This window comes from Dicentrarchus labrax, unplaced genomic scaffold (genome assembly GCF_905237075.1).
Source record: "Dicentrarchus labrax unplaced genomic scaffold, dlabrax2021, whole genome shotgun sequence".
Taxonomy (NCBI): Eukaryota; Metazoa; Chordata; class Actinopteri; family Moronidae; genus Dicentrarchus; species Dicentrarchus labrax.
In genome coordinates this window covers 22,756,075-22,783,609 of record NW_026136703.1, presented here as the reverse complement: position 1 = coordinate 22,783,609, position 27,535 = coordinate 22,756,075, and the positions used below count along the sequence as shown (strand labels likewise).

General features: G+C 41.3%; 1 protein-coding gene across 2 annotated transcripts in view; it reads left to right on the top strand.

The window, feature by feature from the left end:
• Nucleotides 1-26,660, top strand: part of atrn (attractin) — a 130,720-nt gene extending 104,060 nt beyond the window's left edge. For both annotated transcript variants that reach the window (XM_051381533.1, XM_051381523.1), the window contains exons 27-29: nucleotides 4,619-4,726; nucleotides 15,955-16,069; nucleotides 19,656-26,660. In XM_051381533.1, coding sequence (XP_051237493.1) covers nucleotides 4,619-4,726; nucleotides 15,955-16,069; nucleotides 19,656-19,780 — 348 coding nt within the window. In that variant the 3' untranslated portion in view covers nucleotides 19,781-26,660. The remainder of the gene's footprint in view (nucleotides 1-4,618; nucleotides 4,727-15,954; nucleotides 16,070-19,655) is intronic.
• The last annotated feature ends 875 nt before the right edge of the window (nucleotides 26,661-27,535 follow it).

Below are 27,535 nucleotides of genomic sequence, written 5' to 3'. Positions count from 1 at the left end.
CCAGTCATCCTGCCTCATCAACTCATTTCTAATAACAGCAGGCGGTTGTTTTAAGCAAAACAGTTTTGATAAACACTATATACCCAACACCAAACTGCACACAGACAAACCTAGCAACTAGCTGGTTAAAATATTTGGAGCGTTTAACAGCAAAAGAGCAAGATGTTTCCCTCAGGGGTTTGTGGAGACCAAAACAGTGCTACAAGGAGAGTGGATATTGGACTTACAATCATCAGGTGGACAGAAACACAAGCCAAAATAAATGCTAATGTTGCTAAATGCTAGATGTGTAGTCAATTCACAGTCAATTCAATTTTGTGTTTACAGCTTGTTATGCTTCCCCCAAGAAGCCAAAAAATCAATTAAGGCAGATTTAACTTTCTGAGTATTTAAGGTGATGAATTGGTGAAAACAGGTTCTACAGATCGATGCCTAAAATTCAAATTTCACCCTTTAGAAATGCATTTATGCAGGTTTCTTTTTGCAAATAAAACAAATATTCATAGACACACATCTAAAACACCTTTTTCTGTTTTTAAAGCATTGATTTGTTCTTCTTTTGGTCCATTTGCAACAAAAATGCTTTCAGTCCAAGTTGATGAAACTTGCAGAAGCCTGATTGCCCTTGAGCAATAAACTTTTATCCCTGCCCTCACACTGAAATTCATACAAAAACTGGGACTTTATTTTTCAGTAGCAGACTCTATTGATTGCGGACAGTTCCATGTTGTACAGTAGAAATAACTCTGAATATGACAAAAAAGAACACACAAGTTCTGCCAATGTCTCTGTTTAAACAAAGGTTACCTTTATGTTAGACAAGAGAGCAGGCTGTTTGCAGAGAGGCTGAGGGAGGTGGACTGAATCTATAAAGTTTGTTTACTGCAACATTCAGATGCTCCTCCATCTGCTTTTTATCCAGTAAATCAATTCTGTTGCTTTGTGCTGTTCAAGGAGCTCTGCTTATGAAAAAGGATGTTGTCTGCATGCAGATTCTCACTTCTTCTGCATGCCTTTTGCAGATCCAGACTAATGTTGCTGCCTGGCTCTGCCTGTTGCATCATTGTGAAGGAGGTTAATTCTGCCAGAAAGCAAAACTTCTTCATCATCATCATCTCACCTCAGAGTGAAACCTGATTCTCAGTGTTTAGTCCTGGCTTTGGTTGGTTGGCCAGTATTTGATTGATACTTAACAGGGGCTGGTGTTAATAGATTGATGTTTCAGTCAAAGACAAAAGAAACCAGACTGCAAGATGGCAGAGTGCTCAGTGTGCGCTGTTGCTACACACCCACCAGTCATCACACTCACATTTTGGCTCTCAGATGTTTCACACGGCGGGGTTTCTAATCATGACAAATCGGGACTCGGCACAATGAGTTGCTCATTTGCGTTTTCATTTGTTTCTGCGTGTTGACTGCCGTGGTGGCTGCAAATGTACAACATCAAGACGTTGGCCCTGGCATGTCAGTTGTTTCAGCCTGTTTTTATTTGTGTGCACGCTAATGAGGAAAGTCTTTGCTTGGATTCATTCATACTTCATGGGTGTTATTGTTCTACTATAATGCATCACATTGTTTCTATTTATAGTTTCGCTTGTCATAACTGATTTGGTTTCTTTCTGTTCCAGGTGAGTGATTCTTATAAACCCCCTCTTATACTGTATCTCCTCACCATTAAGTCATATTCTGATTCTGTTTTATCACTGGTTTTATTTAGCACTTTTATGTTTTAACTTTCAAATTTGCTAATGAACATCATTGTACAACAGAAGAGTTCAGTAAACCAAGCCTTTTGGAAAGTGGCTGCAGAAAACATGCCTTGCCAGCTCTGTTACTCATAAGGTCTGGATGGCCTTGTGGTTAGAGAGTAAAATAGAAGACTGAATGATGAGTCAGTCAGTGTCTAGGTAATCTTCTATCAGATAACAGTAAACAGGCAGCAGTCAGTTCACAGAGTACTTTCACTATTGGGCCTCTTGTTCTTACCAGCTGCTTTGTGAATCTATAGCATGTGTGCACGTTTCTGCTTATTTTAGGTCACCCAATTAAAGTGTGGAATGTTAACCTTAATAGTTTGTAAGAAATGGTACAAGCTTTGAGTGGTTTAGGGCTATTTTTGTTACCTATTAATCTGCCAATCTTTTTTTTTTGTGATGAATTGATTTATCCTTTAGTATATAAAACTTCAAGAATAATGACAGATTCCCATCCCAGTTACTAGGAGAGGTTATTTTAGTTTCTCTGGCAAGCTAAAATTATAATCATATAATTGTATGAAGTGAAAGAACGTTTCTTAAAACTGAGGGAAACACTTCCTGGAGTCTCTGCTGACAGTGATGACAAGACAATCAGTTGAACAAACAAGATGCAATGTGTTAATAATTAGTGAGCTTTAGAATTGCTGGTAGACTAGCAGATAGTGGTACTTTTGCACAGAGCCAGGCTCGCCAAGCTAACCAGCTACTGGCTGTAGCTTCATATTAAATAGGCATGGAATTTATCTCATTTATTACTCAGCAAGAATGCAAATAAGCATATTCCCTAAAATGTTAAACAGTTTCTTTTAAAAGTAGTGACTCAAGGAAAATAAAGGTTTAGGTCCTCCTAGCCCAGCTGTTACAACAAAGAGGAGAATGGGGAGATATGGATACAGGCACACATCCACAGACACATGCAGGATTTTAATGAGTTGACTTGCTCCACAAAGAGAATCCGGGACATTAAATTTAGACTTTTTTTTTTTTTTTTCCCATGGCAGGCTTAACTGTAGAGAGGAAGAAACTTTCCCTCAAGCTATTTTTGTAACCCCTAATAAGGATCTGATTATAAGACTTGACATTTACAGAGAAAGTGCTAACATGTCAATAACCACAACTGACAACCTCACAGGGGATGAAAATGCTCAGCAGATTAATTGCAAGCTGCTTAAGAGTGGATGGGGAGGTCGTCGACCTCTCGCGTTAGCCTTGACCCCAACCTGAACATGCATCGACACACAAATGTCACCTGTGATTTCTACCGCGTGTGCTTTCAAGTTGATTTGCAGTGCTGCCCTTTACTTCCACCTATTCTCTACCAACGACTCACTGTAATGAGACAGAGGCCAATGGATTGTGTCAAAACTCTTGATTTTTTTTGTCTACGTTCATAACTCAACACACAAGCTGCGTCACGCTCCATCGTTGGTGTTTCACTTCCTTTATGAGCTGAAACACTGTGTATTTCAGACAAATGATCAATTATGCTTTTTTTCCTTCATGTTTGACTTTCTTTTTTTACCTCCCTTGTGATTTGTCTCATTTCTGTCAGTGTTTTTCCTGCTCATGCAGCGGTTGCAGGTGTTTTTGTTTTGATGTGAGGGCTTGCTGCTGATATTCAGGTCTTGGTGTCATGATAGTTGACGCGTTTGTTTCTCTATTTATGGCACTTTGGCTCCTTTGACAGTCGACTACACAGGCGTCGCCTTATTTACTGTGGTCTCTAGCTTTCCTCATCCTCCCCCTGCTCTTTTTCTCCCACCGTCGCCTCCCTCCCTCTGCTCCTCACACTCTGCATCTTTCACATCATTGCAATCCTCATCTTCCTCTTCTCTCCTTTGTTCTAATTCTCCTTATTTTCTTGTCTGTTCTCTTCTTTCTGCAGCTTCAGTTCCTTCTCCTCCTCCCCCTTGTTCCCTCATAATCGCCTCCCTCCTCCTCTTCCTCTGGCCAAGGTCCATGTTATAAATCAGAACAAAATGAGACTGTGCCTCCACCTTGCAGTGATGGAAAGTTACATTTAAAGTACATTTACTCAAGTACAGTTTAAAGGGTTGTCGTACTTTACTTCACTATTTCCAATATATGGTCATGTGAACTTCTACAACACTACATTTTCATGATGGGAATTAAGACTATTCATCTGACAACTACAATACATACAGTATGCTTATAAAACATGACTGTGTTATACGAAAAGCGTCGCTCATAGTGATGAATTCTTTGCTATCCAACTCTATAGCTCAAAGTTTTTAGCATCTTTTAGCTCATTGTTTTGATTTTACGGCCTCCAGCTTTATTGTTGTTGTTGTTTATTGTTTATTGATCAGCTGTTCTCAGCAAAAAACCTCTGGTAAACCCATTCTAAGCTACCAGGAACAGACAGACACAGTTTGTGACTAGCTGGTGAAGATAGTGGAGCATTTAGCAGCTAAGAGCCAGATATTTCCCTCAGTAATTGGTGGAGACCAAAAACAGAGCTAAAAGAAAGACTACAAATAATACTAATGTGTCTCCGAGTGTGTTGAATGTGTAAATAAGCAACTGTTTGTTGCTTCATCATATCAACTATATAAATTGATAATATATCAATGTTGTGTTTACACATTGTTTTTGCCAAGATGACTAATGGTGTAAAGTACATTTTGTTAACACTGGTTTTACTCATTTTGAATGCTGGACTTTTACTTCCCTGATTTCAAGCTGTATGTGAACAAGTCTTTAAAAACAACTTTTTTCAGTAACTGTAGATGAAACACATCGGCGTCTTGCTGTGCAGTTGATTGGAGAATAGACAATAGACAGGCTTTGTTTACTGGTCACTGACCTTCGCACTCCTTCTTTTTCTTCCTTCTCCCTAGCAACTACTGAGGGAGATGCAGCAGATGGCCAGCCGGCCTTTCGCCACCATCAACGTCGCCTTGGAGACGGACGAGGAGCCACCCGACCTGATAGGAGGAAACGTCAAGGTGAGTGCAACCTTTTCTTAGAGCAATCACCGCCAAACCCCCGAGAGATCTACCTGTTGTCTTGGCTGACGGGACATCAAACGGGGAAGCTCCATCCATCATCAGGGTCTTCGCTCATCCTCCCTCAAGTGGGAGCTCAGTCTTGTGGCCTTCGACTGCAGTTTGTGATTACAGTCACGCTGTAGTGATAGATATTCCTCACACCATCTGTTTTACGTCATTTATGAGTCTGAACTCTTTAAAATGATTTCATTACTTTTCAACAAGCCAAGGAGGCTAAATTGAGCTCACTTAGGAAGAAGAGTTTGAAGTGTAGTGCAGGTCTAGTCCACCTAATGAGGGTCAATGCAGTGTACATTTGGCGGGACAGTGAGAAGGCCGGATGATGATGAAAGTTGGCTGCTGATGAGTAACACACCGCATTATACCAGTTATAGCCAGTTATTGTGGATAGGCTGTGAATTCTAATGAGAATGAATTCAGTTAACCCTGGAGTTAAATACATGCAGATTAGAGTATGGTATTTTAGATTAAGACTATACTTAGAAATGAGATAAGACTTTTGTTCCAACATTGAGATATTCTTCGTTTGGAAATGAATAAATAAATTAACGCCTACTTGCAGGAAATGTTTTCTGGCCAGAAAATAAAGACCATTATGGCACTCTATTTAAAATAATGCTTAATCTTTATAAAGGAGGCTTGTTTTGGTTCGTCAAACCATCTGTGTTTTTGAAATACTGACGGAAACGTTGAAGGTAGCAAGTTGGAATATGTTGATGGATGTTGTCTTCACTTCCTCCCACTGTACAGAAATGAGGTCAAAATATGCCAGATACTGCCGCTGCTATCTTTCGCCACTCTGAGCCAGAGTCTGCGCCGTAGTGAGTGCTGTTGGCGCCACGGTTTTGAAGTCGCGCCCATACGACCGGCCGAGTAAATCACAAACGGGGCTCGGCTGTCAATCATGACATAAAATCCCCTTTTTATAGCTTCAAATGACTAATTAAAACCAAACCTATCAATTAAATTAACACATGAACATACATCAGCGTGATGAGAAGTACCTAAAATAAAAGAAACCCTCTTTGAAATTTTTTTTATTTTACATGCACTTTGATTTTTTAGTTTGGCCCATCTGCTAACATGAAGGCAAAAGGTTTTATTACCTATACTGTGTACCTGTGTAATATGCCTATTACCTATACAGCGATGGAGATGGTTTTGCTTCACTTTTGGAGAGCTGCATGCCATCCATCTTTATATATCTTTATATACATTTAGAACAAATCATAACACTGTTGTTGGGACCACATTATATCGGACCAGGTCATAGGGTCAGGTTCAAATTCTCAGTGTAGGTCCTAAAGTGAAGATTTGAGTCACCCAAAGTCTGACACAAATGAGAAATATATTTAACCCCCAAGATCAGACACCGCCCCAAACCCTTTTGCAGTCTGGGTGTGTTATTGTTTTAGTCTAGCTGCTAAAATATTAATTTAAGCCAAAAGTTTCCACCATATGTAGTAAAATAAATAATCAATAATTTGTCTAAGTAATGCAAACTCAGAAACACCCAACTTTATGATGTTTTGCATTCATTATTTTTGGTTGCTGTTATTGTTCTTTGGTTTGAGTTAATACATTACATATATTTTCTTCACTTAAAAAATAGATTTTCCATACTTTCAAATCACAGAAAGCACATTTTCTCACTAATAGTGGTATCCAGCCATGCTGAGGTTCGGAGATATGTTTGGAGATATGGAACTTCTGTCACCACCCCAGTAACAGACTTTCTGTTTGTGCTGCTCAAAGCATTGAAAAATGTTCCCGAAACGATGTCCAAGTTACTCTGGAAAATACAGTTTTTATAGGGACTTGCATGGATGTATTTAATTATGAGTCATACAGCTCAAGTATTCTGAACCCTCTGAGGAAGAAACAAGACATCAGATTTGTACAGTGGAGTAAACAAGACTCACTTCTATATAAAGTAGAATTACCTGCTGTCTCCTAACAATGGAATTAGTAAAGTCAGAAGAACCAAGGGCATTAAATACAGTTTCCAGGGTTTGATAAGCAACAATGATTATAAATTAAAACAGACTTCTGTGTCCCAACACTTTCTTACCAAATAAACAAATTAAGCATTAACAAACAATGAATCAGTAAATTTTTCACCACAGGTACAAAGTAGTTACACTGAACCTGTCATCAGCTGTGTCCTGTGAGCTCTACAAAACAAACTGTCACCTCCATTGTATCAGAGAGTATCAAAGAAATCTCCGATGAGAATATCTTAAAACAAAAATATCTCAAAACTTGGGCAAGTCAAATTTAAATTATAGTAGATATTATAAAAGTCAGATATACGGAAGTGTTACACTAGTAGCCGCTAATGTAGCCTCAAGGAGAGATAAGGAGCAGGGTACCAGAGATCCGGTGAGCTCACTTCTTTCTGACTCCACACCAACACATTTGTTTCATTTTCATACCTGTAGTCTTTAGCCCCACCTGACACTGACTCAAGAGACATCATTTAAGGCAGGTTATCAGATTTCACGCAGCTCCCTCTGGAACCACAAAAGGTTTCATACAACTTCTTTTCACTTACGCAGTACTACTCCCAAAGACCTGTATACAGACACAATTTGCCAAATAATTTGATTGTGGGCATATGCTGATCTCCCTCTTTTGCCGAGACAAAGGCAGATGCTTTGAACAGATTTAGTTTAGTGAAATTATAGTCCACTTGAATGTAGGGTCCAGGCAGAGTGAATGGTGTTGCAGTAGATTTAACCATAAAGAAGAATCAGTGTAGCAAATTAAAAGTTGAGCTGAAGCCTGTTGAAGTAGTATAAGGTTTGTTTAAATGTAAAGCTCAAGCTGAGTTGGAGATGGTGGTTGAGAGGGCTTTATTATAGAGAAGAGTTTGACACACTAGCAGAGTAGCTTAGAGCAGATTTAAATGCAGATCTTGAGCCTAGAGAAAGCAGCAGAGAACATTTAAAAGTAGGAATTGTGCAGAGTTATAGAAATTGTAGTTGAGTATTCGGCAGGCACGTAGCCGCAGGCAGGTATACCTGTGACTGTGCACCTTGTGATGAATGACCTCTGAATGCAGATGTAGTGCAGAATTATAGGGCTGTTTCAGCAGGGTGACTCAGGGGCCCCTCGGCTCTGACAGGGGCCATGCATCTCAAGGGGCTCGGCTACCGAGCACAAGGTTACTCCCAGCAATGTCTGCAGGGCCCCTGGGGAAGATCAGCAGCTAATCAGATCCCTGCTCAACACTCTTCCTCTTCACTCCTTGCCTCTTTTTTTCTTTACTTTTTCATCTGTTCTCCATTTTGTTCTTTTTGTTGATGTTCTGTCCTGTTCTCTTCTTTTCTTCTCCTTTTCTTTGATCTAACTTTCAATTCTTCTCTCAGAGTGTCTTATGTTTCTCTCTGTTCTGTTCTTTTCCTCCTATGTTCTGTCGATTTATCATATTTTCATCTTTTTGTCTTTTTCTTTTGAACTTTTATCTCCTCCTCTCCTCTCTCCTGGTTGCTGATCCCTTCTCTCTTTCTCTTTTCACTTGTCTTCTTTTCTGTTTCTCGTGGTCCTGTTGGTCCCCTCTGGTAGTCTCAGCATTCCTCTCTTCTTCTTGGTTTTATCATCCTTTTTCTTTTTTCCTTGGTCTCCTTTTCTTTTCTCTTCTATCTTCCTCTCCTGTCTCTTCCTCTGTTCTCCTTGTTTCATCTCTCCTCTACTCTTCTTTTTCCTTCACTTTTTCATCTGTGTTCTTTATTTTTGTTCTAGTAATATTCTCCTCTTCTCTTTTCTTACCCATTCTGTGTCAGTTGTTCTTCTCTGTCCACTGTTTTGTTCCATTCACTTTGTTTTTTTTTATATTCTTTTGTATTTTTTGTCTCTTTTTTTCCCCTTGTGTCCTTGTTTTCCACTCTCGTATTTTTAGTTTAATTCTTTCCCTCTCTTATTTTTGTATAGTTTATAATTACTTTTCTTCTTTTCTCTTTGCTTCTCTTTGTATCTTCCTCTCTTTTCTCTCTCTTGTCTCCTGTCTGGCATCCTTACTTTACTACAGTGTTCTCCACTAATTTACTGGCCCTTTACTGATCCTATCAGCTGTCTGGGGTTTTCTGTTGGCCTTATCTGCTGCTTCTGTTTGTGTAAATATGTGTTTTTTTTGTGTACCTCTGCATGTTTGTGTGGGTGTTGGCATATGTGCTTCTATGTGGAAAGAAAAGATGCGGCTCGCTGTGGAAATCAGGCGCCCCCACCCCTCCTCCGTCTCTGCTTTACCTTTTCTCCTGCTCTTCTTTTCTTCCATTCTTTCTGGCGTGCTCTCCTCCTCTCCATCAGGGCAGGAGCAGCCCAGGAGCAGAGATCCAATTTAGATCTTCCTCCTCAGCTTTCTCTGCCTTTACCAGCTCAAATGGTGAGCGTGCACTATCCTATCTCCTCCCGGCTCAGATTGAGCGACTGGGAGCAGGTTCTTCCCCTTGTTTCCATGCTGTTTTATCAGGATGCTACAGTAGTGTATTAAGACCCGTGATCGGAGTATATGGGGGGCCGGGTGCTGCACAGTAGGCTGAAGATCATTAAAGTTGTTTATAGCCTCGGTGGGAAGTCCAAACTTGCTCCGCAGATGAGATATATTCACTGTGCTTCTGCCAAATGGAGCTTGCGGCCCCGGCATCACGGGCAGATGATTACCTTTGTGACGCCTCCTGCTCTGCTTTTATTTATAGATACCGTGGGACGGGAAAAAATCGGGACATGTTATGCAAAAAAAAAGGGGGTGAGAAGCAAAGAAAAGGGTTGGGTTTATCTGACGTGATTGTGGTGCACCCGTTATCTTCACCTCCACTTGTTGTATATTGCACTAAATTAAAGACATCAGATTTTTATACCAATTGTGCAAGTGTGATAACCTTAAATTTCATCATTGCCAGTTTTACAGACGAGAATTAAAAGGTCAAAGGTCAAAACACCAGAGAAATGCTCAATTAAGATAATTTCTTACAGATAAGTGCGTGGTGAAAACCTTTTTTCATAAATTCTGAATCAGACGGACTGACTCACCATTTTGTTCAGATGCACATGCAAGAGGAGGGAAAGTCTTTAACCTATAACGTCTTATATCTGGAAGTAAATTGGCTGTAATGTTATTTATAGCATCTTTCATGGCGAGACTAGTGTTTTCTATCCTTTTTATTTCTGTAATGTCTTCGGGTTACCTGGAGAGGAGCAGGACTGTGTTAGGAAAGCGGAAAACTTTAAAAGTTGTTGCGTTTAGCCAACAGTGACTCCGTTTTCATGAATAATTTTCACTTCAACCAACAGAAGAAAGAGAAGCGAGGTGAGAGAAAGACGAGGCAGTGCTAAAGACAAAAGGTGTTTTTATTTGTTTGCAGTAATCAGAGACATTAAGCTTCTCGCCCGTTTGTGCAGAAGTTACACGTTATTTTAACACATTGCACCAAAGAATCAGCTGCCTCACTTCTCTTAGGTTTGATGCTGGATATGGCCATTGTTAACTTCATTAGTTTGTAGAACATTATATAGTTCTAACTGTATTTCAGATTGAGAATTGTTCTAATTTAGCAAATAAAGTTCACTTAAACTTACCTTGTTTATCTTCCTTTATCTGCAGTGTTTAGTTTAAATACGTTGCAATATGGCATTATTATTACTGGCTCACAAAACATTTACTTAGTAAACAGAAGCCAACTGAACAAAAACTCATCAAAGTTGGCTCGCTGGAAGTGGCTGTACCTGGTGAGTCATAGCAACAGGGAGTTTGACTTGCTCTCGTCGGTGGAGGGGGGAAGCTCATCCCCAGCTGCTGCTAGAGTAGAGATGAATGCAGCGGATGAAAGCGGAGCAGCATGCAGCCGCAGTGTAGGCCCACATCAGTGTGTGTGTGTGTGGGCTCAGCAGTGATCCTACGTGCTGGGCTAATTACTGGAGGTAATTTAACAAAACCTTTCGCTGCTCTGCCTGGCCAGTCTAGATAACTCTCCGGAGTGGCACCGGTGGGGGAGGTTGGGCAGGGGGAAGTCGAAGGGAGGGCTTCAATGCTATAAAACAAAGGCATCTGCTGGGGGATGTTATTAACATGCAGCCTCTGAAGAAGACCACGGGAAAAGACACTACCTTTGGGGAACATCTTAGGGGGAAAATAATCACATCCACAAAGAGTTTAAAAGGAAGGATAATTGAATTTTCCAAGGTGTTTTGTTTTGTTTTCCCCCTTAATTTCCACTCAGGACAAAATAAGTCGGACATGTGTGTTGTAGGAGATAAATTATGTTTTTTTTTAAGGGAGCACTGGTTTGTTTTTGTCAGAATGGAAAGAGAAGAACTGGCTTGTAGCCTCCTGTTGAAATTGAGGTTGTGAATCGGATATAATAGTCGTACCGTTGAGCTCTCAATGCAATCGATTACAAAACAAGGACTGTTGAAATCAAAATAATCCCACTGTCACATCCAACATCAGTCTGACAGCAAGTCCCGAAGTTCCAATGTGTGCTTATTCCCTCTCCAGTTTGAATATGAGATGCCAATGTTAGTAAATGAGAAAGGAGCACATAAACAAGCAAGAATTTAAGAGCAGCTTGCAGCTGCTGCAGTGGAAATTGGACTTGGCAGATGAGTCTTACAGCCCTAAGCTGTAAAATTAAAAGCTTTTTACACACAGAGTACAGATGTGTTCAGGTTATCACGGGTAGCCCTCATTTTTCCAATTGTAAACACACTGGATGAGAAATACATTTAGCCAGAGGCAAAAACAGACCTGTGGACTGGAGCAAACCAAGCCTGGTTGGATTGCTTCTGGCAAGGCCAAAATAATTGTTTCATCTTTTCTTGTACCAAGGGATTGAGGAGCAAAATTAGCCAAGTGTGATATTGCACCACCTAATGTTGTATTGGAATAGTTGTCAGTATTTTTATTCCCATTTCTCTGCAATCTGTGTAAGCTGCATATAATGAAGTTCTAGCGCCATGATTTTGAAAATGGAAAGAAATGATCCTTATACTGAGTGCTTGGTTGTCTTATCTAGTTATTGAGTCATCACTCATTTATCACATAAAGCTGTTAAAGCTGTTAGGGTGATGTTTTATTGCCCTGAGGGACAATATTGTCTTTTACTGCAATCAAATGGAAAACAAAATTGCAATTTATTCTCCATCAGTATTTAATTAGGATATTTTTATCTGGTTCACTCCCACCTCTCTCGTGAGTTTTTAAAGAAGCTTCTCTAAAGTGCTTCCAGGGCAGGATAGAAACCTCTGACGAGTTCCCACAAGGTCCTCAGCCAAATTAATATTATTTTAGTTTTCCAAAGTTCGCCAAATTAAAGAAAGAATAAAAACAGTCTAATTAGAGTATTCTTTCTCTCGGCTGTTTTCTTCCCACACCACTGTCTTGACATGTCTAACATCTAGAATATAAAACTCTTATTTACTTAATTATGGTAACCTCTCAAACACAACAGGTGCCAACAAATGGACAAGATTTCAGCAAGAGCCATTCTGTTATAGTGCTGCAGAATAAGTACCAAAGCGAGTGAATAGTTTTGCACTTCAGGGTCCCTCAACTCGAAGTGGAATGCGTTTTTTTGAATGTGTTTTTGGTTGGATACCTAAAATCATGGTTAACACAAGCTTAAGAGATCGATTGTCAAACTTGCTCTTACCTACAGTAACCACAGGTTTCACCGATCAACCAGAATGGAAATCTGAAGAATTCTAACTTGTGTTTTTAACATTATGTAAAGGTTATAAAGCTCTTTGTGTCCCACCTTTTTGTGCTCATTCGAGCAGTTCATATAAAACTAACCTTATTTAAATGCATGGATATTGGATGTGTGAAGCATTTATGAGGAAAAATGGCAGTCGGATTACTTTTGATAGCCTCATACGGTTTTGTCGAACCACAGATGAGATGAGTTGTAGCTCCTCTCTCACACCAGTATTGTGTTCTAGTGTTTATCATAATTAAAAGCCCATTTTCATAAAAACCTCTCACTGTTTTGTTGCAACTCGTCCCTCCTCGCTCTTCCTGTTATCGTTCTGTAGTTTTTCCTTTTACTTTGCTAAAGAGGATAAATACATCAGTATAATGGGTGGTTGTTAGAGGCTGCCAATCTCCTTCAGCGTGGTCTTGCTTGTTTATGGTAATTATTATTAATAGTTTATTTTGAATGTATAATAAAATGTCATTAAAATTTCTTTTAAAATGTTAGCAACTCCAAAAGTCTGCACAGAAGGCAATTTTGGAAAGATAGACGAAAGACAGAAAAGAAGGGAGTGAAAGTAAATGTTCTTCTTTCACATTTAATGAGAGAAGGAGCAATGTTTTTTCTTTGTCTGAGTCGGGGGTGTGAGGATAGACGGTGGCTGTACAAATGGTGAAACCCATTGGGACAAACTTGTCTTAATTTTTGCCTTGTAAATAAAGATAAAATAAACGAGAGAGAATGAAAATCAAGTGGAGGGAGTTGAAGATGGATATAAAACACAGCAGTGACCCTTTTCTTTCTCCCGTAGACGTGTTTGTTTACATTAATCACGCTAATTTCTCAAAGTCCAAGCATTTGGATTCATGATTTATTGTTAAAATTCCAGCATGTCAGAGTTGTACTCAGTTCTGGTATCCAAACATGTGTCGGAGTATTTATTTTCCGTGCGCTGTTGATGCTGCTGCTGGTTTGACTGCAGTGTTTCCAGCAGGCGAGCCCCGTCCCACTATGAGCCCATTTGTCTGCATCTGAACTTTTCCCCCTGTCAGTTCTTAGGGGGGTCTGTAACACCGCGTGTGTGTGTGTGAGTGCAGGATCAACACAGCTGAAAATTGCTGCGAGCTCAGAGGCATGCACGCAAAGCTTACACACACAAACAAAAACCTCATAACTTTCTCTGTACAAAGATGCATAAACACAGCAAGTTCTCAGCTGCGTAGAACAATAATCACACATTCAGACATGCAGTCATATTGCAATTACACACACAGTACATAATGTGAGCCCCTTTCAGATATGAAATCTGAAATGTTGCTGGCTTTATTTATCTGTATATATAAGTATTTTTCAAACATAAGCATTCTTTACAAAAAAGTCCCTTAACAGCTCATTTAAAATGACAGTACTATTACAGATAAAGCCCCTGCTTAACAACTCTAATCAACCCTGTAGGTTCCCTAATACATTTTCTCATCAATTTAGTCACTTATCAGATGGAATATAAACATTCTGCTCCCTGTTGAATATACTCTGACTGCGTCCAAGCAGAGTTAAACACCATAGCACTCAAAGTTCATTCTAATTTCCTCATTATTTCCTCAGCATTATAGTGAATACTCAAACTTTAGGCAGTTGGCATTAATGAACGCTGAGAGCAGAAACTGATGGTGTGATGGTCATTGTGGTTTTACAAAGGTAGGTTTTTTATGTTTCTCTTCCTCTTGCATACTCGAGAAAAATAAACAATAGTACGTAATAAAAACACTTTCAAGATGGATCTGACCTGAGAACAAGAACATTTGAGTATCTTCTGAGAACCATGATTCCAGCCTTTGAAGGCACAGCTGCGTTGGAAGTATTATAGAAATGTTGCAATGTCCGACTCACGGATGTAGGTGTGGCTTTTCCAGAAAACTGATTGCGAGCTTATTCATGTACGAGGCCAACGTGTAAAATTACCAGAGCATTTACTGAGTGAAGTGTATGACGGAAGGGATGTCGTACCAGCCACTCAGAATTGCCGCCCCCCACCGGCTGCCATCCAGCTGCCAGCCGGATATATCCATTATTTTCATTCAGATAAGCAGGGGCCTGTCATGGACCAGCCAGCGATTCTAGGCGGCTGCATCTGTATCGTATCCACTAACACATGTACAGAGCAAATGGAGAATAAAATGCCCTTCTCTGTCAGATCACCTGTATAAACATACATGCTATAAACTGGCAGACACACCTCCGTAAAGGCATAAACAAATACAGAATCCCCCTCTGTTACAACATCAGATGCACTAAATCCACACACACACACACACACACACACACACACACACACACACACACACACACACAGGGAGGCATCCAGGTCTTTGTGCCACCTCCCCAGCTACCTGTGTGACAGCCTGTGTATCCTACTGGTATGAAAGGTAAGCCTCAGAGAGATGGAGCAGCGAATAATTGTGTAAAATGGGTCAGAGCCTGAATATCATTACTGCCCCACTCCCCATGTGTACGCTTACACTATGTATATGTGTGTGTGTGCGTGTGTTTGTGAGAGAGAGAGAGAGCGAGCAGTGATGAATTTGTGTGTGAAAATGCGACAAGTATGTGTGTATATACAGTTGATGTGTGAAAACTGTGTGTGTTTCAGCAAGGTATTTTTTTTGTGTGTGTGTGTGTGTGTGTGTGTGTGTGTGTGTGTCAGTCACACTCCAGCGGCATTTCCACTTGGGGCTTTAAGCTCAACTCTCCGGAGTATAAAGACTGGCGTGGGAAGGGATTGAATTTGTGTGTGAGCAAATAAGAGGCAGTGTCAGGAGTGTGTGTGTGTGAAACCATGCCATGGCCCAGTTTCCTGTCCGGCTCAGGAATTCGAAATACAGAGCGAGATAGATGGCGAGAGAGAGATAGGCCGCTATCTGTATGCGGCTGAGGTGGCGGCGTTCTCCATATCCATATCCTCCGTCGAGGTAAACCCATGAATATTGTACGAGGTGAGCGGCAGCAGATCCGGCCAGTGTTTACAGGCGGGAAACTCATCCCCACATATGGATGAGTTGCTGATAAACAGGAGATATTGGTATTAGAGAGTCAGGTGTGTCAGGCAGCCTGCGGCGACAGGAGTGCAGTCTGCCAGTACTGCCGACACAAATCTCCGCTCCCAGCGCCGCCACTTGATATCCAGTCGTGGCCCACGCTGCACACAGGCAGCATTGTCATGAAATTGTGCACAGCGGGGGATTTTGGGAGGGGCCGTGGATCCAATTTGTGTCCGTACATCAGTATGTGTATCTCAACAGGGGATGGAAAAGATTTTTTTCCCCCTGTGCACGTTGCTGACACAAACAAGAACAGTAACAGCAAAGCCTCCGTTATCCATGTCTTTGAAGATGGCGTGTGTTCACCAGGATCTGGAAGGCCTGTGATGTGTAATACTAATTTTTTTTCCCCTTTCTGTTTCCTTTCTTTCCACAGTCCGTCCCAAAACCCATCGCCCTTGAGCCTTGCTTTGGCAACAAAGCTGCCGTGCTTTCCATCTTTGTGCGGTTACCCAGGGGCACCGGCGGTATCCCTCCTCCAGGACAGTCTGGTAAGACATAGCCGTTGAATCCTACACTTGTTTTCTTTCCTCACTTCAGCTGTCTTTGTTTGATGATTGTTCACTTTTTTCACATCCCTTTTCTTCATCTTCCTTCCTTCCTCTGTCTTTTGAAGCTTTATCTCCAGTTAGAGAAGGACAAGTTTACACCTCACACTTTTCTAACTTGTTTCACTTCTCTTTATCTTTTTCTGTTATTTCTTTGGTATCATCCTGTCTTCAGCTTTTTACACCATTCCCACATTAAAGTGGAGAAAATGGAAAACACTGTCTGCCTGAATAGGACTTGGGGAGAGAGTAAAGGTTTCTGGAGGTCCCAAACAGTAAGCTCACTACTAAACCCCTTTAGTGCAACATTACTTGTGGAACATGCATACATTTCCAATATACCCAAAACATCAAGGGTTTGAACCGCCCTACCAATGAACATTAACATTCAAGACTTTTTCCTACCTACCCATATTTAATTGTTATTTATAGTGTGTTTCATGAAGGCCAAATGCTAAAACACATTAACAGTAAACAGTAGCACAAGTGTTGCTGGAGTTTTGACCTTTAAGGAGTCTGGGACAGACTCAGCTAGATAGTCTGTTAAATGGGTTTTCCACTGGATGGAGTGGTTTCAGCATAATATGGATGGAATGGATTAGGTGGTCTGATTCACATAATGTATTCATCTACTTCGGTTGTCTGACAAACAACTATAAATATAAATCAAAGCAATGGGATTGTGGCTCATAAATGCTGCCTCTTAACCAGGTAAACAGTCATTTTTGTGCTGCTGCAGCGGTCCAACAGTCAAATCGATTTTGTGCTTAGAAATTCATCTGATAACAGAGGCATAAATACACATCAATACCTGTATTATTACCAGTACCTGTGTTTTGGTATTTGGAATGAGAGATATCAAAAAGAGTGGAAGATGACAGAAAGTTGGCATCTTCAAATTCTTCTGCATATTGCAGAGGTTAGCTTTTCCCCATCCCTGTTACAATGTGAGAGCAGCATTTTCAGATCCATCCATCCACCCTGAAGAGCTATTCAGAAAAAATAAGGCTGTTTTGGGGACAGAAAAAAACTGAACTCAGGATCAAAGGCCAGCACAGGGAAAAAAGATGAGTTCTAAAATGTAGCCAGCTTAGTCAAGGCTGGTCTATAAAAACCAATATAGCACTTAAATACTTAATATTGCCCCCCTGTTTGTCTGCACTGTACTTAATGGGACCCTGGAGGATACTTGGTCCATACATACAGGAGTTGGAGATGTCAGATGGGTCCAATCAGCAGTTTTTAAAGGGACCCACTTAACCCTTTAATACAGCCATGCACATAGTGTGGACATTGTCTTAGATGTTAAATCTAATAATAACTACTGGTTTCTGTCTCTACACTGCATTTTTATACAACATTCTTTTTGCTTGTTGACACAAAGAAAACCAAATAGAAGCCACAGTGAAATCTTTTTACATAAAATAACACCTTGGACTGACGATCTTCAGTGACACAAAAGAATCAGGGATTATGGGATATGTGGTCTTATAGTGTTGAGAGATAAATAAGCAAAAAAAAACACACACACACACACACACACACACACACACTGTGGCACAGAGGCTATGAATCATCTTGACCATGGTCTCATTTGTTTACAGTAATTATTTCATGGTTGCACCATTAATGTGACAAGGACGTATTGATTTTTAAAGATGCTGCAGCGCTCTCCCTCCTTTCTCTCATTGCTCTCCCTGTTCCCTCCCTGCTCTCTCTCTCTTTTCCTCATTCTGTCTCGTCTCTCCTTTCAGTCCTGTGTGGTGAAATGAAGGCTGCAGCCTGTTTGTTGCTTTCGCTCTCATCTGTTTCCTCCCTTCATCGTCTTTCTGTCTGCATGTTATCGTGTCTCTCCATTGCTTAGAAGCTCGCTGCAGCTCTTCTCTTTCCCTCACTTGAGTGTTATGTCTCTTCTGTATTTCCCTGCGCTGTACCCCTTCTTTCTCTTCCTTCTTTCTTTCCCGGGCCGGCTGATAGCACTGAGAATTGAGCCCATTACTTCCTTTCATCCTCTGCTCTGTCACTTGCTCTCTTCACGTTCCCATCCGTTCCTTCATCTGTTTTCCTTATCTTTTTTTTCCAAGACAGTCTGATAGGACCCCGGACTAAGCACTTAACTTGACTTTTTTTCTTTTTTTTCTGTTTCTTCCACTGTCGTCTTCAAGGACTCAAACAAGAACTCAACTTCATTTCTGTATTTTCTTTCCTCTTCTGTCTTTTATAGCCTCTTTGCCTCCCGCAGTTGCAGTCCCCAGACCATCAGTGCGCCCCAGGCCCTTATTAATTACCACATAGTCCTTTTGTCATAACAAAACTGCCTCGGCTCTCAGTGGAGCTTCCCCTCTGGCAGCTTTTGTTGAGACCATGTTATCCACATTCCTACCATCTCCTCATGCCTGCGAGGATCTCCTGTTATATTGCTTTTAACTTGTCTCCCATCCGGCCGTGTGCATTTTGAATCCTCAGGCTACGGTCTGTCACGGCATCACAGCACATCTGTTTACAGTTAAGCTTGTTCCAAAATGGCTGCCCTTGTCACTCTCCAAACAGCCAAGAGGAGGTCAGCACTGTAGATCATTCTCTGATTTGTATCTGAGCCTCATTTGTTTGCTTTGAACTATCCTGCACCCACTTTTAGATCAAGAAACAAGCTAATGGTTGCAGCCTGTTATACTGAAGACGATCAGACTCCCAGCCACTGCTTCTCTCTGTGGAATTTATATTTCGCCGTTGGCTATGTGCATTTGATCGGGCTAAATGCATCCATCATTGGAGATAAATGGAGTTTACTGGAATTTCATGGCTCAGAGAGTATTAATAAATGTTAATGAAGTGTGGTCTAAGTTAATGATTGCCTGCGCTGCCAGTCCAGGATCTCACCACCTGTGTATGTGGTTGTGAGTGCAAACGTATGTCCCAATTTTACACTACACAGTAATTCTAAATGCCGTTTAAGCATGCATGTGTGTTTATAGTGGAAAAGTGACGGATGGACATTATTGACCCACAATGCCTTGCAAAAAAGAATTGGAGGAGTTGTATGAAGAAATAAAAAAAGATTTAGCTTTCTGTTTGGAGTATTATGCAAAACTGTAGGTGACATTATTTTCTTGACTACTTGTTTCACAAAATTCCTATTAGTATCTTAGTACAAACTGTATACAATGTTGTAGATGCCACAATGTTGACCCGCCATTTTTCTACAGTAGCCCAGAAAGGACAAACCAACTGGCTGTAGATAGGGCCACCTTAGTTTCTCCTACACGCTTAGAACTTGCAACTTCACCACTAAACACCACTAAATCCTAAGCTGTGTCTTCTTTTCATCCCTTCACAGATATCTGATTGTAGAGGTTAAATGATTTACTGATTATGAAAAGTTGCATTTGAATTGATTTGAACAAATGTTGTGTGAGTATTGAAAGTAACATCCCTATAAATATATATAATAAAACACAGCTTGGCATGTCCACATCACAAAAATGGGACATCTTTGCATAATCTAACTGTAATATTTGTGTGTGTTCAGGTCTGGCAGTGGCCAGTGCGCTGGTGGACGTCTCTCAGCAGATGTGTGTGGGTTACAAGGAGAAGTCTGGAGGCCTGAGGAACCGCAAACAGCAGCCCACCGCACAGCCATCCACCTGTATCTGACCATGCCCCCCTGTCCTCCTCTACCACCCCACCACCCAATGCTCTCCCATCAGCCCCCCCGCCTCGGCCCCCTCCCTCAGAGACCTCCGCCAGCTCCACTCTGGCAGGGAGAGGTGCATGCCGGGACGCAGAACTGGAACATTTTTGGTGAGGGGCCGAGGCGCGCGCTGTGGTCTGGAGCCTTTAGCCGGGCTTCCCCTCCCTCTCCTCCTACGGGAACTATGGGTCCCCACGAACTGAATGACAGAAACTGGACACAAAGAGGGGGAGCAGGGGAGAGAGAGAGGGAGGGAGGGAGGGACAGAGCGGGTGCTGAGTTCACCCTTTCCCCCTCAAAAAAAACATTTTACATTTGTCGACACCGCCTCGCTAGAGTCGAGGCGGCCACGGCTTGCTGCTAGAAGAGATCCTCGTCTCGTAGTTTTTGAAAAATCCAGAGACTTTGCAACCCTCTATATTCTCGTTTTACTTAAGTTATTGTTGTTCTTTGTTTTGTATTGTTTTATTTTGAAGGCAGGAAAAAACTGGATGTGTTCAGCTGCGCATGCACACACATACACACACACACACACACACACACACACACACACACACACACACACACACACACACACACTTCCAAAAACCAACTTTCCAAGCCCTTGTAACCCATTTGTAGCCCATTGTCGCCTGCTGTCATGTTCAGAGCTCAGCACTGAAGGCAGTGTCACCAGAGTCCTGTACAGTCCAGCCTCCGAGCAAGCTAACAGCATGTTGTGTCTTCCTTTAATGAGGATCCACTGTAGGAGGCTGACCGTGCAGCCAAAGCCCATCTAAAGAGTCTGTGACATTTCTAATCGGCTCTGTGTTTTCTGCCGCTGTCTTCTCTGTGGCCTGTCTGGAGCTTTGTCTCCGCCCGTCTCTCTCTCTCTGCCTCTGTGGCGATCTGGCTGCCGAGCCAAACAGCCTCACACCTCTCTGGTGGTGTGGCCGAGTACAAAACAAGACCACAGCAACATCTCTTCCACGCTGGCTGGATCGTAAGCCAGCGCCGATTGAAACTTTTCCAGCTAATTACTCCAGTTGCAATGAAAGCCAATGGCAGCGCACACGCAGGTGCACACACAGGTGCACACACAGGGCTCTCACACACAACAAACAGTTGGTGGTGAGAAAACCCTCCCGTGTTTAACGATTGTCCCTTTGGCAATGCTGCGCCTGGAGATCATGTGAAACAGGCTTCCTATAGATCGCCTGACTCAGATTGACTGAAGGTATTAGGCTGATCTGCGTGATGGGTGCCGGGGCAACGGTTCAGCATCCCGTGTGATCGTTCCCTAAGAAATCCATAGCCTCTAATTGCTGCTCCCGTGCCCCCAAATGCAAAGCACCAACCCCCTCCATACCAAAAAGCCTATCGCTTTTCCCCTGCCGTTCAATGCCGATTGTTCCGTGTCCCTGAGCTATCTACGGCTGCTCAATTAGCCCCTGCAGCAGTGACGTCTGTGTTCACATTGATGCAGCAACAGTGGAGCTGCTAATGGCCACATTCAAACGGTACCCGGCCGACAACCCTGAACATAAAGCACACACACAGACACACGTTAGCAGAGTGAGCAGCCATGATGTGTCAGTGTCTGTTTCCTTATTTGCACCTTTTGTTAAATGGAACCTCTGAATTGACCACATCTCATGGAAGACCTCTGGTATTGATTCTAAAAAAAAAAAAAAAATGCCTCTTGAAATTATCTTATTGCCAGGTCTCTTGGGTTTACTCTGTTTTTGTGCTCCATGTGTGAGGTTGCTCTAAGCCGGTCTTTTATTTCACCTTCCTTTTCTGCTCTTTCCAGAGTCCTTATCTGGAATCACTGGTCCATTTTTAAAGAAACATTACTTTTTTTTTTGTTCACTGGGGAAAATGAGGGAAACCACAGAATGAAAAGCACGAGGCAAACACAAAGACACACAAAAAAAACCTCTGCTAGTCTGAAACGGAGCTGTTGCTTTGAAATTTCACAAGTAATTTTCTGTTTTGTAAGGGCATCAGGATGTCAGATCTGTGTTTCTTGCCTTCTTGTCTTTGTCTTTTCTCCTTCAGCACTAAATATCAGAGCAGGTGTGAATTAGTCCACATTGGTCATTAAAAAATTACAATGCCTGCAGGTCTTTGACTGAAGGCATAGGAATACACCGATATATAAACTATATCTCCAGCCTCACAACATTATAATTAACTTCCCGCTCTCTGAGAAGTACAGTAATAGAAAAAAATTAATGAGTTGTATTTTGCCATTAAGATTGCATCGTATTTATTTCCAGGCTCTCACATGTGTTCAGCATACTAGAACTGCTCACCGTCTGGTTAAAGGGCATACTTTTAGCATTGAGAAAAGGTCAGGCCAGAAAGCATGAACAAAGTTGACATTCTGTAATTATAGAGAGCTGGATGTGCTCACAACTCCACTCAGTGACCCCAGCGAGCATTAGGAGTCAGCTCTGGTCATACTTGCACTGAGGAATCAAAGCACTTCACTTTCACTATTTTTTTTTATCAATCGTTTTTTTGCTCTTTTTTTTCCACTAGACGGGGTTCCCAAATGTCCTGGAAAACCAGGAAATTTAGAGCCTACTTTTTCAGTCATGGTGACTCAAATTCAGTTCAATATCCTAGAGATTAACTGTGTTGCCCTAAAAAATGTTTAATGTGGAAAAAATCAGCTGTGGTGAGAACAGCAAATCGCACCACAAACGCGAGCTAACACGGACTGTCCCATAAACGCTGACCGCCACTGTGAGCAAGGGCTTTCCTGTATTGTCAAGAGAAACTACTGGAAAATGTCCTGGAAAAGTCCTGGAAAATGATTTCCTAAAAAGAGTGGGAACCCTGCTAGAGTAACTTTTTTGGCCATCATGCCTGGTTCAGGTTTTGATGTTAATTCAATTGCTTCATTCGATTGCAGACTTGATGGTGTAAAATAACCATCTTTCATCAGCTTATTGTGAGGCAGTTTGGGCACCTGATTGCAAATTGCAAAAAAAAAACCTGCCACAAAAAATCCTTCTGAGTTGCATTTTATTAAACACTATTTCAGTCCATCTGAAAGCAGAGCGAGGAGAACAGGTTGTCTCTGCTTCTTCTCAGGTTTGCAGAAGTTCTTTTGACTTTATGTTTGTCTGCACTAACAGTCTGTTTGGCAGGTAACCAACTATCATATGGAGGTGCTATTCAATTCCAAAAACCTTGTTGGATGGTAAAATGCTGACAATAGAGGAAACATTTTGGGATGTACAAGGCTCTGTGGCTTTAGGAAGGCAACACTATTCTTCAGCCTCAGCAGAAAATGGTACCACTTCCACTGACTAAAGTAAAATTTGGTTTCTGGGTCAAACAGTTTTACAAACATCCCTTTTGTTTTAACCTGCTTGGCAAATTGGCGGGACTTAATTCATGGGCCCATATTTAGTAAACGCTCATTTGGTGCTCCAAGCAGCTTAAAACAAAAGCAATAGTTAGCATTATTTTAAGTAAAAATGTGAGGGAGACCACAGAGGTGCAAGCAAGGATGACCTGCAAAGTCACATTGACCCGTCAACACTGTAATGCCTGAAAGGTACATGTATACCTGCAGCATCAGCAGCACTCTCACTTCAACAGACGCAGCTCTGAGATCAGACAGCAGCTCATTTATTTGATTTTCTGTAGAAATGTGTAATTCCAAAATGCTTTCTTTCCATTTGAGAAAACGCTACCCTGTTCATGATGCTCAGTTAGAAAATCACTTCCTTGCATTCTCCAGTAACAACAAACAGTGACACAATATATAACCACAGTCTCCTTCAGTTGCAGATTTTATTCTGTTTCCCACAAGGCAGAGATCTCATTTTGCAAAGAAACTCTAAATATATGAATCTGTTCTACAGCTGATTCAAATGTACTGTAGTAATAATTTCACTAAGAATGAAGATTGTTTTTGGGTTCTTTTGTAAATGAATGTAAAATGAAAAATCACCTGTGTGGCCACAGTGAATCTGTAAAGTGGAGATTGTGGAGGTGATTCCCTGCAGCCTGCTGCCATCAGTTCCTTTCTGGTCGGGGTGACAGGGCGGTTCAGTGGTTAACGCAGACAGCACAGTGACTCAAAGGTCACGGGTCAGATATAAGACCTGGTTTGTCTTGTTGAAGATGTTCTGAGAAAGACACTGGACTTGTAAAGAAGATGTAAGGTCTGCGGCCTGCCCAAAGTCTCGCAAACCATTTCTGCTTGATGGCTCAGACAAACGGATCCTGGGTCTGATAGTGTCGACAAATGAATCTTAAGAGGTTTGTTTTTTTTTTTAACCTCTATTATACGATTAATGTAACACTTCTTTGATAAACAACTATTTATTCTATTTTTTTCGTCCTGTGTGGCCAGTCTGACCCATTTCGAATTGCAAAACTGGCAGAATGATGAAAAACAAACTATTATCTGTAAATGCTATTTGACCCAGATCTGTTGTCAGCAGCCTCACACTGGGTTCCTACATAGGCCTGCAAAAGCGTCGAACATGATAGGAAAAATTGTTGCATTTTCAACTGTTATTTGAGACACTTCCCCCCTGGTCCACCCACACAGGAGTTTTCATTTATTTCTGGCTGATTAGACGTCTTTTCAGGTTTGTGGGCGTCTACAGCGCGGTGCTTGATTGACATCTCCCTTGCTGTCCTTTTTTAGTTTTCTTACACCTGTTACGGTGGGACTAAATTAGACCTCTAAGATAGGGCTGGACAATAAAATCCTTTTTTAATATAAAAGTAAAATATGTTCCTCTTCATGTTGGTTCATTGCTGAGCTGTTTGTGTAATTAATTACAACATGACCAGTTCAAGAGATTTACAAATGAATTGAAACTTGTGTTCGGATTTGTAATGTCAGTAATCCGATGGAATTAGTTTTGTGTGCAGCCCACACCGGTATGGTCTAATCAGCAACATTAATTGCAGTTTTTCCACAGGCCCACTTCAGTCTGCTTTAACTGGCCAAGCTGCGAACACACACCCTTATTGCAACCTCACAGCAAGGCTTAGCCACGCTGAGCCTGGCTGTCGTGGTGCTGCTTGATGGGACCACTCCCAAGATGGAAATCATTCATCAATAATTCATATTTTTGTGGCTTCTAAAAAAATGTCTGTGGTTTGGAGTGTAGTTCTACTCCCGTGTTTCTGTTCATACTTTCAGATATCAGCATTACTTTACTGCTTCCTTAGCGCTTTCAGCTGTATAGCAGGTGACCTGTGGAGTTGAGTGTTTAAATGATTTTTAAATCCATGTTTCGCCGTCTTCTTTGCCTTTGCTGGCGCATTGCTGCATTCACCTGTGGATCAGTGGAATAATGTAAAAATGTGTATTCAACCACTCATAAAAATGTTATGGCGGCAGTAGTGGTCAAATACCTTAAAGTTACTGCTGATGCAAAGCAAACATTTCCTGCTGTTGCTTAACATTAAGGGTTTTCTACCAGCAAACAGTGGGAGGCTTTTATTGTGAAGCAGCCATAGGAAGTGGCAACGCATGGGTCACCGAGTTAGCAGAGCTTTGTTGGCAGTCGTGTTCTTCAGCAGAAATTGGTCCACACAACAAGATGACAATTTTAACTATTGCAGGATGTAATATTTAAAGTAGTCACAGCCACAGTGAGCTGTCAGTGGAAGAGCTCAATGCGACACGCTGCTGTGTCGTGGAACAACACTGCCAGCATAGCTTTGAATGGTCAGTGCGGGTATCTCCAGCCCTATTTGAAGAAAGCGTAACTGAAAAGTCCTGTGTGGGTGTGGTTGGTGTTTGAAATGACACCATTTTTATGTAAAAATGCACTTTTTTTTCGGACTGTCCCAGCCTTCCTAACTGAGGCCCAATAGAAGTGACAAATCCAAACTTAAGAGCACAATACAAACCTTCGCTCTGTCCAGAAAAGGTTGGGCTCACTACGGTTAAATCTTTTGACTTTCTCACCTCGGTCTAATGCATCAAAGCCCAGCCCTGTTCCCTGTACTGATGTTGCTTTACAGGATTCCTGGGTCCTAAAGTTCAGGTTTTCCAGATGATCACCTCTCCCCACCATTTGGAGCTGCCCGAGTGTTAAGTGGCCCGGAGCTGCTCAAAATATCTGAGAGGGAGTGTGGACGTTTGCAAAGGGAAATGTGTAGGAACCCTGTACGTGCCACCATACCTGTGAAATACCTGTCAAACTTGTTTCGGTTTAAAGAGATGAGCAACTTCCTCTATCTCGCCCTGCTTTCCAAGCCTCAAACTTTATCGGGTAACACTTTAACTTTACAGTGGCCTTATTTCAGCGTATTAATCTCTGTATTAACTTAGAAATGTGCAAATACATATTTATAAAGTGTGATTAGTAACTGGAAATATCCCTAATATTCATCTTACGAGTAGAGTTTTCTCAAACACTGGCAGCGTTAATAAAAGCTATTTAAAATGCTTTAATACACAGGTTGAAGCATCAGAATAAGGTCATTGTAAAATCTGGCATTACCCTCTTTCTTTCTTTCCGTCTCTCTTTGTATAGCGGCATTATATATCCTGAGGAAGTAGTTTGTTAATATGTATAATTTAGCAGTTGCTGTTTTTTTTGTAAATAATGAGAAAGTATTGTGAACGACATTTGTTGAATGGTTTTAAAAAATCATTTATGGCAAACCTCTCCAGGCTTTTATAAATGTGACTGCAGTACATAGCATATTTTGTATGTAAGACCGCAGTGTAAAGATGAACAAGCATTACTAGAAGCTGATGAAACTACATGTAAAAGTTGAGGATAATAGCTTACTGAACTTGTAATTACTGATGTACATAAAAGAATGACAGAACATTTTTGTCTATTATTAAATGTGAAAATCCTCCCAGTGCTGTTTGTCTTGATAACTGCATTTTACCCAATTTCAAACTTTTCCTGTAGTGCTTGTTTGAGTCTGCCTGGAGTGCCAGAGGGGTGGTGCCACAGTTTCTGGTAACATGTCTTTCAAGTAAGTATAGTAAAAAAAAAAACCATTCTTTGATGGTGTAACTATAAACCAGGCCCTGTTAGCTGGCCCTGGAGGCTGCAGTGTTCACCTCACAATGCACAGTGTGGATGGAGTTCAGCGAGTCTTTAAAGTCAAATATGTAAATGATCTCAGGAGCATAAATGTCCTCATTAAAGTTCATCCTTTAGGGAACAAACATGCTCACACATTTTCACAACAATGTGGGAAATCTCTTGTGTAGTTTGGAAATTTTGGTCTCGTGGTGGTGTTACAGTGAAAGACAATTCTTCCTCTGTGGATCATGAATATCTACAGGAACTTTATTGTTTTTTGTTGCTTGCAAACAATTTGACCTGCGGGTCACGACCTGACAACTTATGAAGACCCAATGATCCCTCCAGGATTTTGCAGTCTTCCTGGGATTGTTGTGCCCTAGGTGTTTTTTTTTTTTTTTTTTTTTTTGGGGGTTGCAATGAAATTGCAATGAAATAGCGAAAGAGAAAATAGCAGAAATAGTTGGTCAGTAGTAGCAGCTAATAGTTTGGTGTTGTTATGGCTCAACATTTTGTGTGGGGGACTGTCCTGATTGGTCAAATCAAAATTACAAGGATGTGCAGAAACCACAGGAATTGGTTGAATTTGTGTTAATTGTTGTGATCACAACTTTGCAACTTTGTGGAGGGACTGAAGAGTAAATAAAAAGGGACATTCATGTTTAAAACAGGATCAATGTTAATAGCTCTGATGGGCTATAT